Here is an 18,888-nt window from a genome sequence, read left to right on the forward strand (position 1 = left end):
AGAAAGATGAAAAAGGATAGGAAAGACTAATTCACTAAGCTTTCTTTTTTTTGACTGAGATATCAGTAAGCCATTGCTCATTCCTTCTCCCTCTCTCTAAACATACACACACACACATGCATGTGAGCACACATATACATGTATACACACGCAATACATGCACACATGCACACACATTCTGCGGGGGTGAACATTCTTCCTATTTACCCGTCACCTATATTTACCAATTATTAACATATTAACCAATTATTGCTATATTTGTTTGTTGTTCTGTCTCTACACCTGCCCCATTTTAAAAAATCAATTCTTTGAAAGCTATTTGCAAACATCACAACACTTCCCTATAGATAACTTTTAATGACACAGTTGAACTTGCTACAGTTAATTACGTATGATTACAGTCAGAAATTTTGCAGTGGAGTTGGAATTTGAGAGAAGTTTCATTAACTAGGGGAGCTTTTGACTCGCTGATTTTAAAGAAAAATATGGCTGAAATCATTTGCAGCAACAAGACAGTTACAGGAAGGCAACACTATCTTACAAAACGCAGGCTGGAAGCACCCATAGTCCATAAGGGCCAGAGGAAAGGAATTGTTTTCTCCATGAGTTACTTGTTTTTGGACCACTCTTCTGGGACCAACAAGCAGAGAGGGATGTTGTATGTTCCTCTTCCTAAATGTGATTTGCAACAAAGAAAGGATAGGCACTGGCAGTAGCAGAATTGTTTTCTCATAAATCCTGGTTTTCTACAGTCCTGCTCGGCACAACATGCCAGCAGATGAGTCTCTCAACCTCTCTCAGCCTGAGTTTCCTCTTTGATAAAATCAATAATTATTATGATACGATAATGGGCAGAAAGCCCCTTCTAATACAACCTGACCGGAAATAGAGCATACAGTAGGTGCTCATTAAGTGGCATATACAATTTTTTAACTTTCTTAAGTTTGAGGACAACAGTTTTAAAAAGAGCAAATGCAATTTCACAATGAAAATATAAGTGTTTATAAAATAGTAGTGTGGTCTCTTTTCAAAGTCTTTATTTTTTAGGGCCATATTCTAGAATATTTAATGATGAAATAATTTTGCTTAAATAATCCACAGTAGAGGCGTGTAGATGGAAAAAAAGGCTGGTCATGTGTTGATAACTGCCAGAACTTGGGTGAAGAAGGCTGAATAGTTAAACAAGTTTCTCTGCTCTTTGCATATGCATGAAAATTTCCAAAATAAATTAAAACAAAATAAACAAAGTTGATACTTTCTTGCCTAAAGCAAAAAAAATAAAAAAAAATCAAATTAAATGTCTTCAACAGTGCAGGAAACAGTTCTAATTTCTCAGCACCCCTTATTCTTATAAAACATATTACATTAAATACATACACTATCCCTTATTATTTTCTTCATACACTTCTTGAAGGGATCCCATCTGTCTTATCAGAGCTTTTCTCCTAGGCAATTATCAGCAACTTAATTACTATGAAGTGGATGAAAAAGATCCATTTGTTAGACTGTTAGTGGTGGGGGGAGGGGAGACTGTAAACAGGTTTAAAATAAAGTTTTCTTTTTGATTTGGAATGATAGTGGACTCCAAAAGTGTCCCTGACCATAGCTGTCATCACTAATTTTGAGGAACAAGAATTCCTGGCCACCCAAGGAGCCTTTTTGAAGCTGTTTGGAAAAAGAGGGTATGAATTTAAAATGATCTGGCTCTTTGAGGGTGGGGAGTGGAGTGTTGTGTGCTCAGTCATGTTCGACTCTTTGCGACCTCATGGACTATAGCTCACCAGGCTCTTCTGTCCATGGAATTTTCCAGACTTTGGTGGGGGTGGGGGAGGGTGGGAAGGAAGATACAAAAACTGTGACTTTTAAGGCATGTTACAGCAAAAATCTTGGGAAAAAATTTTTTTGGTTTGTGTCTTGATATTTACATGGGTATCTGTTTTATATGTAAAAAAAAAAAACTCATGGTAAAAATTCACACTTCAAAGTTAAATAAATAAGGGAGTAACTATCTTCTTCAAAAGACCACTTGGAATTCCTTACAGTAGCAGTAGACCCCATATGTTTGAATATCTGTTTACACATCATTAACAACTTCCTTGAAAACTCTAGGAGAGAGGCAGACTAAGGGAGAAGACACTCAGTGCTGGCTTGTCAGCCCCACGTGCAGCCAATTCAGTTCAGAGGACAAGGCTCATTTTGAAATTATCATTTAAGAAAATGGGAAATGACTTGAGCTGCAGGAATGCAACACACAGACAGTTGTGTAAACCTGTGGCATATCCCAATGGTGAGGAAGCAGAGCACCAAGTCTTGCGCACTCGGCGGCAGCTTTGCTAGCGGTGCTGATAGACCTTGGTTAATTAGCCCTCTGGAAGGGAATCCTGAAAAGACAGCTGTGTGCTAACCTCCAGGGTCTGAGAAGTGGTTCTGCTTCCTGTATTTAAGAGTTGACTCAGTTCTAAGAGGTCAGAGATCTTTCTTCTCCCTAACAGATAACACATCAGGTTAGGCGGTCCAGGTTTCAGCTAATTTTAGAAGTAGAAATAGGGACATTTAGCAAAAGCATGTATTATATCAGTCTTAAATTGGATTATAAAGTAATGCCAATAATTTTTAGACAAAACACCAGCACTTTTGCATCCAAATGAGTGAAATCCTTCAAAAAAGTCACTTGCTCAAAGCATATTTGGAGTTGTTTTTGTGGTATCACCCGGGGTCAATTTGTAAGACAGAAGATATTTGTAGCCAAAATGATTATATGCAAATTACTCATCAGATCTGGTTTTGAAATTTTGTGAAAATCAAATCCATCTTACTCGGGGAGATAGTCTAAACAAGCAATTTAAGACAGCTTTGAGTGATGATTTTGCTCTTAGGATGAGTACAGAGTGATCTCCAATGATTACATGGAAGGGAACAGCTCTCATTTGGAGAGTTAAGTTCTAAGGTTTTGATTTTAAAAGCCAGACATAGGAGATAGCTGGTACATGTAGTTTCTGCAGTTGAGATTAAATATGGGAAAAAATGAAACAGTGGGGCCTCTCCTCCTTCCCTTTAGCAGGAGCTTCCCACATTGGTGGGGACTTGGCTCCTGGCATAGTAAATAATAACATCTTCATGGCCCAGCCTACACTCAGAAAATCCTGAAAGCTAAATGTGTCTGCTCCAGGTTATTATCTTGTTTCATAATTTCAACATACACTTCCTCTTTTAAATCTCAAAATAAAATGTATTTAATTTTTCAGTTTTCATTTTTCTCTGTTTCAAAGTTTAGAGCTCTTAAATCCGTCTTTATTGCATTTAGGTCAGTTGTGAGAACTTTTTTCCCCTACCCATTTTAATTCAAACTCACATTTTAGTCACTTCCGGGAGTGTCTTTTTTTAAAAATATCAAGCCATTCTTACTACTACTAGATAATAAGTTTGGACATCATCCTCCTTTGCCTTTATATTTGTATAGATACAAAGCATCAGGAAGTGTTTTATTTTATTCTAACAACAACATAAGCAACAAACAGGAACTAAATGTTGATTCATTTATATTGGATTTGAATGGTTAAAAATAAAATACCAAAGTTGATGATACTGAAAGAAGGGGAAGAGAACAGCATGCTTTTTGCTCGCCTTTGGATCACAAAAGCAATTCCTCAGTGCATGTACACTTTGGTTTTCCTTCTCTGCAGCCTGTTGAGTGACCTGGTTTGGGGAGGAGCTGAGGCGCATGAGGTCCATCTTGCCAGGCTGAGTCAGGCCAGTGCAGCTGCTGGCCTGGGCACAAGCGTGGGCGGCCACCTGTGGCTCCCAGCACAGCTGTTTGGGAGAGAGCCAGCCAAAAGCCCTGTCGGTGGGGTGGAGGCAGGTGGCCAGTCGGACAGCCAATACATTCTGGCATGGGCTGAAAGAACACCTGGTTCCACTCTGTGGACCCACCACAGAAGGTCAAAGAATGTGCTTCCTGGCAGCAGCCCCATGGCCTAGGCTTTCCAGTCCCTATGGTCCTGCTCTGACTGAAACACAGAGAATCCCACCTTCCTTCAGAACTTACCCCAAAGCCAACACAGGGCTCATTCTGCTCCAACTGAGTGGATGCAGGTCAGCAAGGCCCTCTGGCACGTCTGGAACTGGCATGGGGGGCTGTAAGGCAGGGACAGGCTCCGTGGTTCCCGACAGGATGTTTCCGGAGTGGTGACAGCCTTCACGTTGCTTGGCTGCTGCCACGCCCTCCAGTGCCTCTGACCTTCCTTCTCCTCCTCTTCCCACGAACTCTAACCACATGCTCAGAAACCACTTCTGGTCCCCACCTGTCATTTTGTCACCAGACATAGGAATTTTCAGAGTGAACACCACCACCTACCAGACAGGAGCCCAAAGTTTACCCTTCGGTGACCCCTGAGGCCCCTCTCATGGCCTTGGGCCCACTGCTTCCCAGGAAGTAGGACCCATCGCCTCTGGTGATGTTTTCTCTTTGGTAGAGGAGTTCCTTCCCAGCTTCCTTGTCCCAGACGTGGGCCAGGCAGTTCCCTTCTATATGCCAAAGAAGTGACACTTCCTTACTGGCCTGTGACTATTTGTAACTTACTCAACCTCTCTGAGCCTCAGTTTTGGCATCTATAAACGGGGACTGACAGTACTGTCTTCACAGGTTTGTTGAGAGAACATTCCCCGGGACAGCATATGCTAAGTGCCTAGCACAGAACCTGGTCACAATAGGGCCTCAGCAAATACTGATATAAATGAATGCCCATGGCTAATGCTAATCTCTAAACACAGTCGGCACAACTGGCCTGGAATCGAACTTCCTGTGGCCATGTTTGCTTGGGATTTCAGGAGCGTCATCTTATAGTTGCTGCTCTGTGAGCCCATTCAGTAGCCTGCTATCCACAACTGCCCTTGCCAGGGCCACAGAGCAGGCCTCCCAAGAACTGCGTCAGTCTTGGGCTGGTGGATGCCACCAACTTTTTGAGCCATTGATCTGAAGAATCACTCTGAGTTCTAGGAGGGCTTGCCCCTTTTTATGTGAAACCTCTTGGTAAGGTAAGGTATTCAGGCCAAAAATTTAAGAAGCACCTATAGAATTCAAGGCTTTCAGTATGCGAAGGAAAGCCACTGACCAAGAGACAATATGGACATAACCTTGGTTTGCTCCACAGAGCAGAGCCAGCCCTCAAACCACTGTTCCATTTCTGGCCTCAGATATCATCTGCGGATGAACTGAGGGATGAACGAAGCTAGAAATAACCCTCTGAGAAAGAAATGGGAGAAAAGACCATTTTCCTTTTAAGTTCCAGCCTGAGGTTTTGAAGTCTAAGGCACAAAACCATTGTGAACAGCTGCTTTTTTTAAAACCATGTGTTAATTTAGTCCACACATTCTGATGATATGAATGAGACAGAATTGCAAAAATAATCTGTCACTTTTTTTATTCAGTGAGTGATCTCTTTTCTGTGACCATTTATTTAGAATTTTCCAGTCCTTCTGGGCTATGACTTTTTTTTTTCCCCCTGAATTACATTTCTTTTCCCTTCTTTTAAAAGTAATGAATCTTACCCTTGCTTCACAAATTCACGTATTTTCGTTACCAAGATCAATACTCAACTTTCTTCCTAATTTACTTGAAAAAAATGTCACCTGGCCTCTTGGAGCATAAGGTTGAAGGGCCCTACTGTTTGTTCCTCCTGCTGCTGCAAAGTCGCTTCAGTTGTGTCCGACTCTGTGCGACCCCATAAGACAGCAGCCCACCAGGCTTCCCTGTCCCTGGGACTCTCCAGGCAAGAACACTGGAGTGGGTGGTTGCCATTTCCTTCTCCAATGCATGAAAGTGAGAAGTGAAAGTGAAGTCGCTCATTTGTGTCCAGCTCTTAGCGACCCCATGGACTGCAGCCCACCAGGCTCCTCCGCCCATGGGATTTTCCAGGCAAGAGTACTGGAGTGGGGTGCCATTGCCTTCTCCAGTGGCAAAATCTTTAGAAAGCCTGACTGTCCTTGGGGTCAGTGCCCTAGGCAAGACAGTGACAGTCAGGTATGTCACTGGGAGAGAAACATTTAAACAGAAGCTTGAAAACAACTGTATATGAAAAGACAGATTTGAATCTGAGGAATCAAAGCTAAAGCAAGACTTATTTCTTGGTTGGTATTCCCTGTCCCTGACCCATAGTAGTAGAATTACCCTTTGCAAATGCAGTGGGAGATTGAAATAGTTGGTGCCAGGGTATTCTTATTAACTGAGCATTCATAATACTTCATTTTCAGCTCCTAAAATGACCTTGAGAAAGCACCCCCCAGGACTATCTAGTCACCTTACTTGATTCCTTATAATGTATACAATTGAATGTATGGGGGGGAGGGATATGTGAGCGAGTGGATTAAAGCACAAACATGTTTTGGACAGTGCACATTTTTTTAATGTAATTGATGAAGTCACTATGAAAAGTACTGAGACAGCGAAGAATGCAGGAGGGACAACTTATTAGCTGCTAAGCTTCATATTAACTGTTGCCTTTCCATATGATAGGATCCCTCCGTTCAGCAAAGTGGCTCAGCCTAAGAGGAAATGTCTGAAGGTGGCAAAGTATGCTTATCATGTTCTTTGTTTCTAGTCGAATATGAATAGAAAAACCATTCAAGCATGAATTCTTTGTTCAGCACCCTTTCTACAATGAAATACCTTGTGTCTATACTAAAGAGCTTACATAGAAGGCAAAAAGGAGAGGGCAAAAGAGTTGTGGGCCATGTGACTGAAGTTACGTGGCGGTGGCCAATCCGACTTTCCTTCTGGCCTTAGAACAGCTGGCTGGTGGCATCTAGGGACATAGCCCCACTAGAAATAACTGAGGCCTTGCATTTAGATGTTACTGACATACAAGTAGATGCAATCTCTGAGGACAGTAATAAGAAGGCAACAAGTGGGACTTCCCTGGCAGTCCAGCAGTTGAGACTCTGCACTTCCACTGCTGGGGGTGCGGGTTTGATCCTTGGTCAGGGAACTAAGATCCTGCATTCTTCATGGTGTGGCCAAAAAAAGAAAAAAGAATTCAACAAGTTATCTCAATCCAGACACTTCCTGGAAAATTTAGATGATGTAGGGGCTTCCTTGGTGACAGATTGTAAAGAATCTGTCTGCAGTGCAGGAGACCTGGGTTTGATTCCTGGGTTGGAAAGATCCCCCAGAGAAGGGAACGGCTACCCACTCCAGTATTCTCACCTGGAGAATCCCATGGACAGAGGAGCCTGGCGGGCTACAGTCCATAAGGTTGCAAAGAGTCAGACGTGACTGACGCTTCCATTTCACTTTCACTGCAGTATGGTACTGCAAGGGAGAGAGTTCTCCTACCGTGAGTTTAACACCAGCTTTTCAGGGAATAGACAACTTCCATCTGAATCATTCTTACAAGCTGAATTTTTATTTTTACTAAATTATCTATGTTAAAAAAATCTGTGCCTGGTGTGGAATTTCACTCCATCAAGTGTTACAATGACTTTTTCATTTTCATTACAAGCAGGAGACTGAATGTAGAACAAGTGTTAGGAAACATGGCAATAAATTAGAATATAATTTACAAAGCAAAAAAAAAAAAAAAAGTAACAGTGTACCACATTAATACTGAATATAAAATAAGCAACAACTAATCACAATAATACAAAGGTAATTTCATTCTGTATTATTAAGGATACCTATGTGACATTCACTCAAATAATAAAATTCCTAATGAAATGGACTGTTCAGGGAGTCAGTTGGCTACGTTTACCTTGCCTTTTTTGGTGGGTCTCTTTGCAGTGGCAGATACTTCTCTCAGTCATGGGGTACCAGTTTCCTTAGGCTTCTCTGAGTAGCCTACATAGCTCACTCCTTTTGGGGGGCCTGGCAGGGTGGCTCAGCCTCCACAGACAATCCTATTGTTAATATTTAGGAATAGGGCATCATGCAGCCACGTGATGGATGAGAGAGCAGCAGCAATGTTGTGATGTGATATGGAATAAAACTTTCTCAGTCAGGTATAAATTCGAGGCCAATTGAAAGTTTAGTTCTGTTGTATATATTCTGTGTTTGGATCTTTCCAGAAAGTAATCTGATGCTGTTTCCAGGTGCTCTCTGCCCCCTGGCCTTGCCAATGCACACCCCCCAGAGGGACATGGCTACCCTCCTTTCTAGCACCAGTTGGGGTGCTGCACAGGGCTCAGGGTTACAGCCCTCACAATGTTAGTTCCTGGGTGAGGGGGAAAGGAGCCTCTAGTCAGTAACGTAAGAAATATTCTTAAAATAAAAACATAAGCTGTTATTTACGTTGGAAAAAAGCAGATCCTGACAGCAAACCTATGTCTAAAAGGTGCCACAGAAACCACCTATCCTTTGTTGGTTTATTTTATTTCACCAGGCACATTAGCACCGAGTTAACTGCTCTTTGCAAGGGACCAAAGGAAGTCAGTGCTTGTGGGCTGCCTGCCCTTCACTGAATTGCCGAGGTGGCACTTGGGCTGTCTTCCAAGGCAGCAGAGATAGACGCGCTGGCCACTCTCGCCCACTGTCAATAGCTCTCTCTGGAAACTTGGGGATGTGAGCTGTGGTGTTGAGAGAGAAAGCAGGCGAGGAGACACAGATGACCATGACTGAGCATGCAGCGCAACAAACGTCTCAGGCTGACTGTCCACAGCAAAGCTGACATCTAGTTTGGTTTTCGAAGAATATGAGTTTCTCTTCCTTTCTGAAAAACCTAATCAACCACTCTTAGGTCATGGTGTATGTGATACACCTGAGAGGTCGTTTCAGAGCACAGTGATGATTAAAGTCAAACACACTCTTTAACTGCAAGTAGTATCTTGCAAAGTAGCCATTTGGTTTGAGTTTGAGGTGTTGGTGTCGCATGGTGCACTCGTGTTTTGGACACAAAACACATTCGTCAAGATCCTGCTGCAAGTGTTCAAGTACAACATATTCATGTAAGCAAGTACCCTCTTTTTGTTTCTCTTCTTAAAGTCTCACTGTCAAATCTTTTTGATGAGCATGATGTGAAACTTGTGGACAGGGAAAATGTGAGCTAGTCAATTTAATTTAGGTGGATTTGATTCTAGAATTTGAGCTACCCAAGAAATTGGATTTCACATTTAATTGCCATTCAGAGTATCCATAAAAAATACAAAATCCTTGGTTAGGTGACTATTTAAATGATGCTTTATGATCTCTAGTCTTCATGAGTTTTTCTTCTTTGGTTATTGTCCCTTGCCTACCTTAGAACTCACAGAAATAGCACATCTATGTGCAAGCACACTCATCTACCCACACACTCAAAAGCGCCTGCACACACACACACACATACACACACACACTTGCTCTCATATAAATAAATGCCCTTCTGCCATATCAAAGAAGGGACATCTGGAACCCATCGTAATTGTCAGCAAAAGGATCTGCCTGGTTGTCACCGAGCCAGTCTGTCTTTTGCGTGGTATCTCAGCAAGCTCAGCATGCATATGCAACGATCCAACAGGGCAGAAGCCGGTCTGTGCTGGAGAGGATGTAAACATGAGTTGGGGTGACTCAGATAAGAACTGAGGCAGCCTGTGTGCTGGCAGCAAAAGGCCTGGTACTTCAGTCTCTACCATACCCCAGGTCTGCTTCTGCATGAAATTGAAATGTTTTTCTCTTAAAGTTTTAATGGAAATCTCAGCTTCACTTGCACAATGGCAAGTTGGCCACAGTCTTTTAGCAGTGAATTTATAGACTTGCACAGCTGCAGTAACTGATGCACTGCTTTAAACTAAGTCCTTCATTGTTGTTCAGTTTAATATAGTTTATATATGGCTCACAGCAGTGTTCAGAGCAGGGGGATTATTCCTAAGGAAATTAAGTGGAATGAAGAAAAATAATACAAACTTTCATTACTTCTGATTTATAATTGCTCCTTAAATTACAGTTCAAAGCCCATTTTAGAATTTAAATTGTGGTGCTGTTGTAGTGAGATAAAGTATAGTAAATATTTTTAAGCTATGACTTAAGATTTCTGAATCTTCTTTACTTCCATAGTTGACCAAAACAGCTACATTTTAAACAGTTTTAAACACAAATGGATTCAGTGTCATTGCTAAGTCCATAATAAAAATTATCTTAATGGTCCAAGGAGGTAAACAGGCTATTGGATTTACTCGAAAGAACACAAAGGTTCCACAGTAAGCAAGTCTCCCTGCGTTGTTTGGATCTCTCCAATCTGGCATTCCCTCCTACTACCGTGTCCAGCACTTTGGATCAATAAATCCCACTTCACAGAAGTTAAAATAATATTGAAATCCTGTCAGCTAGGGCTGACCAGTGGTTACGTTTTCCACAGGGTAATGCATTTGCAAGGACATCAATCCTCTTCCTCTGGGTGGCTCTCTGTGATGGATACAGTTCCACGATGAAATGACAAGGCGCTCTCTCTGGCTTTCCATGGGTCAGTGTCCTTGGCAGGTCTTACAACACATCTGTCTGAAGTATGCTCGACTACAGAACTTGAACTTCAGCACCAGTGGGCAATAAGCCACTTTGTTCACATCTTTGCACTCTAACCAGTGGGGGAAGAAAAGGGAAAATAATTAGAGGCACATAAACAAGTACATAAACAATAAGCTTGGATGTTCTGCAGAGACCCCACCCCCACCCCACCCCGCTGCCTCCCTGGGCCAATGCACCTTGGCTTTCACATCCATGTGGTTTTTGTTTTCAAGCATACCCTGTCTGGTACACCCTACCAGAAATATTCTTTTGATACATTTTAACACGAATTAAAAAAAAAATGATTCGCAAGGCTTTTCTCCCAGACTTTTATAAGTATGGTGCATGCCCACTGTGTCTTGAAAGAATTACCATTTGTTGGGATAAGTGATCACTTTAGACAGCTTGGAAACATGAGTCATTTTTCTTACAGAGCTTTTATTGCTTCTTTCTCAAGGGTTATTTTATTCAGCAGTGCAAGGTTATCCAAAATCAAACATGAGTTGCATTGTTTGATACCAGAGTACACATGTCTCCAGAGAATCTCTGCATCTGTGGGGTGTGGGGATGGGCCTGGGTGAATGAAAAGGACTGCTGACAGTGGCCTAGATTTAGCAACTACACTAGACAAAGAGGAAACCTTGGAGGGGGTTGGCCTCAAATGGCAGCAGTCTGTGGGTTATGGAAACATGTAGAAATGTCTTTTTTTAATTTGGAAGTGAGACATGGCCTTCTTTTTTCCTATGTGTGTTTTCTCCTCAGTGCTAGAACTGCCACAGTTGAAATCTGCAGTTCTTGCAGCCAGAAGGTGAATAAATGATTCTTTCTCCACTTCCCCTTGAGGCTGGTTGTAGAAGATGGGGCTGAGGGGCCAGTGTAGAAAAATAGACACAGGCTTTTGAGTCTCAGAAACCTCCATCATCCCATATAACCCCACTACTGCTAATGAAGATATTCTTCTCCAGTTCTCTGGTCAATTTTATCTGGGGGTTTTAAAATACTTTGTAAATCTAGTAATTAAATTTCCATATGCCTCCCAGAATCAACGTTCCACCCTCATTTTTCCAGGTGGTTATACTGAAGCATCCTGGGTAAATTGTTTAAGGTAATTAGAATCAGGCAGAACACTGGGAAATGTTCAGTGCAACAGAACAAAGTTGTTTCTTTATTTGCCTGTTTTTTTCTTTGGCTTCATAAATCCACTAAGGTTCAAGAGATCATATGCATGGTACATAAGCCATATGATAAACATGGTAAATTAAATGCAAAGAAATGGAAAAATTTCTAGTCATTATTATTAAAAAGTAAGGTTACAATTTTATTGATCTCACTTTCAAGGCTTTTTCAGTGAAAGACTTAACATTTTAAACTGTAGCCTTTAATCTTCTGAAAGCATAAGCTCTGCCACCATAGAAATCCCTTGAGTTCTGATTTTCAAAGAGAATAATTGTTAGAAATTTGAATAGAACTTTCTATACTAAGATTCTCAATAAATTTAAGTTTTGGCTGAAAAAAGGTAGGAGAGACATTAAAAATTTCTTTAAACTTTGCACTGAAAAAATCAGATATTTGGTGAATCAAGTTTGAATTTGAGGTGAAAGTATCTCCATATATTTTAATTTGGAGGTCACTTGTTATTTTTTTTGTCATTTTTTTCTTCTCTGTCATGATCAGTGAAAAGTAACCCAAAAAGTTTAAGCTAAGCATATTTTTGTGTTGTATATTTTTCATAAAAAAAATATTTTTGTTTTGTGTTGTACAAAAAAGGTTGTATCAGTGTTACCTAGAGGAATATATTATCAGGATAGTGAAGTTATTAAAATGAGAAAAGCTAAGCATAAAGGATGAGGCAAACTAGACAGCATATTAAAAGGCAGAGACATTACTTTGCCAACAAAGGTCCCTCTAGTCAAGGCTATGGTTTTTCCAGTAGTCATGTATGAATGTGAGAGTTGGACTGTAAAGAAAGCTGAGTGCCGAAGAACTGATGCTTTTGAACTATGGTGTTGGAGAAGCCTCTTGAGAGTCCCTTGGACTGAAAGGAGATCCAACCAGTCCATCCTAAAGGAAATCAATCTTGAATATTCATTGGAAGGACTGATGCTGAAGCTGAAAATCCAATACATTGGCCACCTGATGCAAAGAGCTGACTCATTGGAAAAGACCCTGATGCTGGGAAATATTGAAGGTGGTAATAGAAGGGGACGACAGACGATGAGATGATTGGATGGCATCACTGACTCAATGGACGTGAGTTTGAGTAAACTCCAGGAGTTGGGGATGGACAGGGAGGACTGGCGTGCTGCAGTCCATGGGGTTGCAAAGAGTCACAAAGAGCAACTGAACTGAACTGAAAGGATGAGGAAAGCTGATACAATATCACTCATCTTTAATTTCAAAACACCATCCTAATGGGGAAGCCCTCCAGTGGAGACCATCACTCTCACGCACTATAACAGGGTTTTGGTGTGACTACTTTAAGTTCCAAATAAACTTTGGCTTTCATCTTCTTTGCCAAAATATAAAAATGATTTAGTTGATAAATGGATAGAGGAGGACTGGCTCTTTTATCAGTACAAGGAAATAAAATTAGTAGTCAGACTACTTGGATTTAAGACCAGCTTTCTATTTACAAACGTTATGACTCAGAACAAATTTCCTAACCTCTCTGTGCCTAAGAGGTTAAGCATCCTCACCTGTGAATAGGAAAGATGACTGTTCCCACTCCCACATGTAGCATGTGTATCCAATGATTTTTGCCTAGCACAGTGCATAGAATGGTTATTGGCTCTCAGTAAGTGTAAAATACTGAATTACTGTTACTACTATTAGTTATCATTACCTTTTACCACCTGATGACAAGTACGTTGTGCTCTGAATTTCTCAACAAGGATGCAATACTTAGATTACTACTTAGAAAATGCTGTCCTACAGACACAAGTCAGTTTGAAGACAAAGAAGAATATTTCCTGAGGTGTAACTTTATTGGGAGGTTCATTACTCCATTGTTGAAGAGTTTCTGAACCAGGAAAATTCTGAGATGAGCGAAATACAAGAAAATTTACAGATTTTTTAGATTTAGATTTTAGAATTTGATTCAATAGTAGATAATGAATAAAACAAAATATTCATAAATTGTTTTTTTCTCCAACCACCCCTCCAGCCACCCATTCAGGCCATTACAAATAAAATATTCAGGATTCAGCTCCTTAGGTAGGGGTTAGAAATGAGAAGCCCCCTTCACACACAAAGGTCCCAGCACAGCCCTTCGGCCAGAGCAGTGTCTAGTCTAGGGGCAGCCTGAGGCCCACTGCCAGGGTGTCTCCCTCTGAACTTCCTAACACCTCTTCTAAGTTAGTTCTCAATAACTTGATCCCAAGTAACTTGATTGAAAGCAGGAATTCAGGTCCTAGGAGCAGGATCAAGCTTAGGGAGGCAGGGACATTCCAGGATCTGAGAGTATCACTGGTGAGAGTGGCAGATCCAGGGGTGAATTCTGGCACTGCCTCTTCCCAGTATTTGTTTGTCCTTGGCCAAGTGACTTCATCTCTCTAAACCTGAGTTTCTTCATCTGTGAAATGAAGCTCATAGGATGTTGTGAAATTTATATGAGGTAGCATCTACAGCACATGTGTGACTTGGCACAAGAGTGAGCACTCAGTTTATCAGCTCTCATTACTGCTACCAATAACACATTTGGCAACAACCATCCTGTATTGTTTCTCTGGAATTCCTGTCAAAAATATATAGGCTCTTCACTGGCATACATAAGTAAATTAACAGTAAGATTTTAAGACAGAGCAGGTAAATTATGATGAGGTGAGGAGAGACCTGGGGTAAGTACCAGGGTTGAAGACTGCCAAGCAGATAATGGGCCTTGATGAAATATTAAATGGTGATTCTTGGGCTATGGAAGGACACTCAGTATTGATGGAGTGCAGGGGGCTCCCATGAAGAAGGGGCCCTGAGGGAGATTCCATTCCTATGTTATGGTTTTACCTTCTAGGGATTGCTTCAGTTCAGTTCAGTTGCTCAGTTGTGTCCAACTTTTTGTGACCCCCATGGACTGCAGTACACCATGCTCCCCTGTCTATCACCAACTCTCAGAGTTTGCTCAAACTCTTGTCCATTGAGTCGGTGATGCCATCCAACCGTCTCATCCTCTATCATCCCCTTCTCCTCCTGCCTTCAAACTTTCCCGGCATCAGGGTCTTTTCCAATGAGTCAGTTCTTCACATCAAGTGGCCCAACTATTGGAGCTTCAGCTTCAGCATCAGTCCTTCCAATAAATATTTAGGACTGATTTCCTTTAAGATTGACTGGCTGGAGCTCCTTGCAGTCCAAGGGACTCTCAAGAGGCTTCTCCAACACAACAGTTCAAGAGCATCAATTCTTTGGCACTCAGCTTTCCTTATGGTCCAGCTCTCACATTCATACATGACTACTGGAAAAACTATGGCTTTGACTAGGTGGACCTTTGTCAGCAAAGTAATGTCTACGCTTTTTAATATTCTGTCTAGGCTTGTTATAGCTTTTCTTCCAGGAGCAAGCATCTTTTAATTTCATGGGTGCAGTCACCAGCTGCAGTGATTTTGGAGCCCAAGAAAATAAAGTCTGTCACTGTTTGCACTGTTTCCCCATCTGTTTGCCATGAAGTGATGGGATGAGATGTGATGATCTTCATTTTTTGAATGTTGAGCTTTAAGCCAGCTTTTTCACTTTCCTCTTTCACTTTCATCAAGAGGCTCTTTAGTTCCTCTTCACTTTGTGCCATAAGAGTGGTGTCATCTGCATATCTGAGGTTATTGATATTTCTCCCAGCAATCTTGATTCCAGCTTGTGCTTCATCCAGCCTGGTATTTTGCATGATGTACTCTTCATATAAGTTAAATAAGAAGGGTGACAATATACAGCCTTGACATACTCCTTTCTCAATTTGGAACCAGTCTGTTGTTCCATGTCTGGTTCTAACTGTTGCTTCCTGACCTGCATACAGAGTTCTAAGGAGGCAGATAAGGTGGTCTGGTATTCCCATCTCTTGAAGAATTTTCCACAGTTTATTGTGATCCACACAGTCAAAGGCTTTGGTATAGTCAATAAAGCAGAAGTAGATGTTTTTTCTGGAATTTTTTTGCTTTTTCTATGATCCAACAGATGTTGGCAATTTGATTTCTGGTTCCTCTGCCTTTTCTAAATCCAACTTGGACATCTGGAAGTTCTTAGTTCACATACTGTTGAAGCCTTGCTTGGAGAATTTTGAGCATTACTTTGCTAGTGCACAAGATGAATGTAATTGTGCAGTAGTTTAAATATTCTTTGGCATTGCCTTGCTTTGGGATTGGAATGAAAACTGACCTTTTCCAGTCCTGTGGCCATTGCTGAGTTTTCCAAATTTGCTGGCATACTGAGTGCAGCACTTTCACAGCATCATCTTTTAGCAGTTGACATAGCCCAGCTGGAATCCCATCACCTCCACTAGCTTTTTCGTAGTGATGCCTAGGGACTACCTACACTGGAAGAACTGGTCTTCAGAGAGGTGAAAACCTGTTCATCAAAGAAGATCAACCAATGACCAGTCTTTCATTCTTTGTCTTTTAAGTCTAGGAGAGATTAATCTAGTAATGATAACATTAAAAATAATTTATCAAGTGCTTCCTTTATGCCAGGTGTTGACTTAGGCAGTTTTACATATTTATATATATTTAATCATTTTAAGTGGGCATCCCTGATGGGTCAGTGGTAAAGAATCCACTTGCCAATGCAGGAGATGTAGGTTCGATCCCTGGGTCGGGAAGATCCACTGGAGAAAGAAATGGTAATCCACTCCAGTATTCTTGCCTGGCAAATCCCATGTACAGAAGAGCTTGGTGGACTGCAGTCCGTGGGGTTGCAAAAGGGTCAGACATGACTTAGCGACTAAACAACAATCATTTTAAGTAAATAAACTGTCAACTTTACAGAGATGGAAAATCTGAGGCTCAAAAAGGCTACATACAAAACTCATTCTGTATCACACAGCTGGTTGGTCTAAGCAGTGGGACCAGAACTCAGGTTTGTCTGATTCCAAAACCACTCTATTTGGCAGCATTCTTCTCATCTTAATGCAAAAGAGTTTCTGCCTGTCAATACTTATTCTTGGCTGATAACCCTGATAAGTCAATCTTTGGGGACATCATTATTAGGTGGTTTGCTCTGCCATCCAAGAGAAGGGGTAAATATTTTTAAATAAACAATGACAAATATGTTTTGACTGGATTTCTGAATGATCCTCATTTGGCATTGATTTCTAGCTAATATCTAAAATATCTAAAAATTGGTTTCTCTATACCCAAGTAATACACAATCTGCACATAAACAATTATACCAGGAAAGCTACTGAAAGGAATCCTTTTTTTTAGGTAGAATCTTTTTGTAATATAACCTCTTTGTAGTCGATCTACTTTGAAAGTCTGGTCTTTACTATCATGTTTTCTTCATGCAGATACACTTATATCTACTGCTTTTAAAGCAGTGAATCTGAGCTAGCAGGTCAAAGATTTTAAGATGACAGAGTCTGATATTTTTCTTCTACTATATTCATGTACCAGCTAAGCACTCTCTGGGGAGGAGAATGAGAAGACACTTTTCTATCTTTTTTCTTCTGAGGCTATTAGAAGGGTGAGAGGTCCTTTTAGTGTGGTTTCTGGGACATATTTTGTGAACCTAACTAGTCTCTCCTTTTTTTACATCTCCTCTCACGTCCCTGCCCAAAAATAAAGTTTCACTTTACCCAAGGTGAGAGATTTCTGGAGGGACAGTTTATGGACTATTTCTAAATTCTTCTCAGAGAGACTTGGGGATATATCAAGGGCTGAAAGCCAGCTTCTAGGCCTCATGATATGAATTAGACCCACTCTAAGAATCTTAAGTAACATGCCAGGTATGCTGGAGTGGGTCTCACTGGTAATCTGGGTTCTGGTAGAGTTGAACAATAAAATTAGACAGCCTGTTTCATAGGCAACACATGAATTTACTTATTATTGATGTGCCAATAGTTTTTCCCCAGGTACTTTACAGTAATCTTTCAAAACTCTGACCTAAAAGGTATGATTTTGAACTAGTCACACTGAACATAAGCTTATGAATTTAGGACGCAAAAGGATTGAGATTCATTATGACTTTGATGGCTTGACTTAACCCAAGGAGTATAAGAGCAACTCCTGAAATGCAGTGTTCCTAAATTTATTTCATAAAACACTGCCAAGGCTGCCTAAATCAGGCTTAAATGCTATTAATGGAGGAGTTGGGATACATATGACATAACCTTCCATGACTAAGTTGGACCATTCAGGATTTTTCTCTGGAGAATGCATGTTCTCTGTGCCTATAAGTTCTTTATGAAACTCAGAGGGAGAACACAATAAGCAGAGATGATTCTCATCTAAGGGTCTATCATTTGGATTACAAAAGTAAAACCAGCTGCACTTTTGTCCAAGAGCCCATGGAGATGAAGGGCCTGGTGAGAAGAGAAAGGCAAAGGCTATGCATGTACACGAATGGTGCAGGAGCTAGGAGTAGGGGATGTGAAATCAGAATACTTTTCCTGATGAAACTATGCTTGAGTCCTTAGTATTTTATATATTCAAACTGGAAAAGGATGCAATAACATGTTTTGCTTGGAAATTGGATGGCATTCATTGCAGTGGGAACAGTCCACTGACTTTTACTAGTAAAGCAAGGTAATATCAACTATGGGACTTCATTCTGAGTCCACCTTACCATGGACTAAGCCATTTCTTTTTCTCTTTATTTCTTGGTTTCTTCTTACCCAGTCTTATTCTCTGGATGCCACCCACAGTCAACTTGAGGTGCTTTGATCCAATACAAATCCAGGGTTCCCTCCAAACTAGACAGCAGGAATGTGACCCTCAATGTTATAGTGGATTATGAGCTCTTTAAAATGGCAACAAAAATGTCTGGTCTTCCTCACCTGCTTGAACTCAAAGTCCAAATGACCTTCACCATTCATTCCTTTCATTGATTTTAATATATCAGATGCCACCTTAAAACCCAAATTCAGTAGCTGTTTTGTTCCATGGATCTCAGGAGATTGCTGGAGCTGCTTAGGCAGCTCAGAGTCATTTACTTAAGGGAGACTGAGACCCGCCAAAGGCACCGTTAGACAGCCTGGTCTGGTAACCCAATGTACACTAACCACACCTTTCCTGCTCACCTTTCCACACCATGAATCATTACCTGGCAGCAATATATACTAGATGACAGAGTGCTCCGTGCAATTGAGAAGCTGAAAAGACTCACCATGTAAACTACAAGGGAATCTGAAACTGCATAAAGATGAATAAAATGGCATTTGGGGTAGAATGTCAGGTGAGCTTGAGTAGGCTAGTCTCAGCTGCCAGATGCAGTTTAAAAAAGTACTCTGA

At 41.0% G+C, this 18,888-nt stretch overlaps 1 protein-coding gene across 4 annotated transcripts in view; it reads right to left on the reverse strand.

Annotated features, from left to right (window-relative positions):
* Nucleotides 1–7,374: 7,374 nt before the first annotated feature.
* Nucleotides 7,375–18,888, reverse strand: part of ADAMTS6 (ADAM metallopeptidase with thrombospondin type 1 motif 6) — a 290,379-nt gene continuing 278,865 nt past the window's right edge. For all 4 annotated transcript variants that reach the window (XR_005724833.1, XR_005724832.1, XM_040262604.1 and 1 more), the window contains one exon: nucleotides 7,375–10,535. Coding sequence is in view for 2 of the 4 variants with exons in the window: in XM_040262603.1 (XP_040118537.1) it covers nucleotides 10,426–10,535 (110 nt within the window). In the remaining 2 variants the exon portion in view is untranslated. The remainder of the gene's footprint in view (nucleotides 10,536–18,888) is intronic.

This window comes from Oryx dammah, unplaced genomic scaffold, assembly GCF_014754425.2.
Source record: "Oryx dammah isolate SB20612 unplaced genomic scaffold, SCBI_Odam_1.1 HiC_scaffold_20, whole genome shotgun sequence".
In the NCBI taxonomy this organism is placed as follows: domain Eukaryota; kingdom Metazoa; phylum Chordata; class Mammalia; order Artiodactyla; family Bovidae; genus Oryx; species Oryx dammah.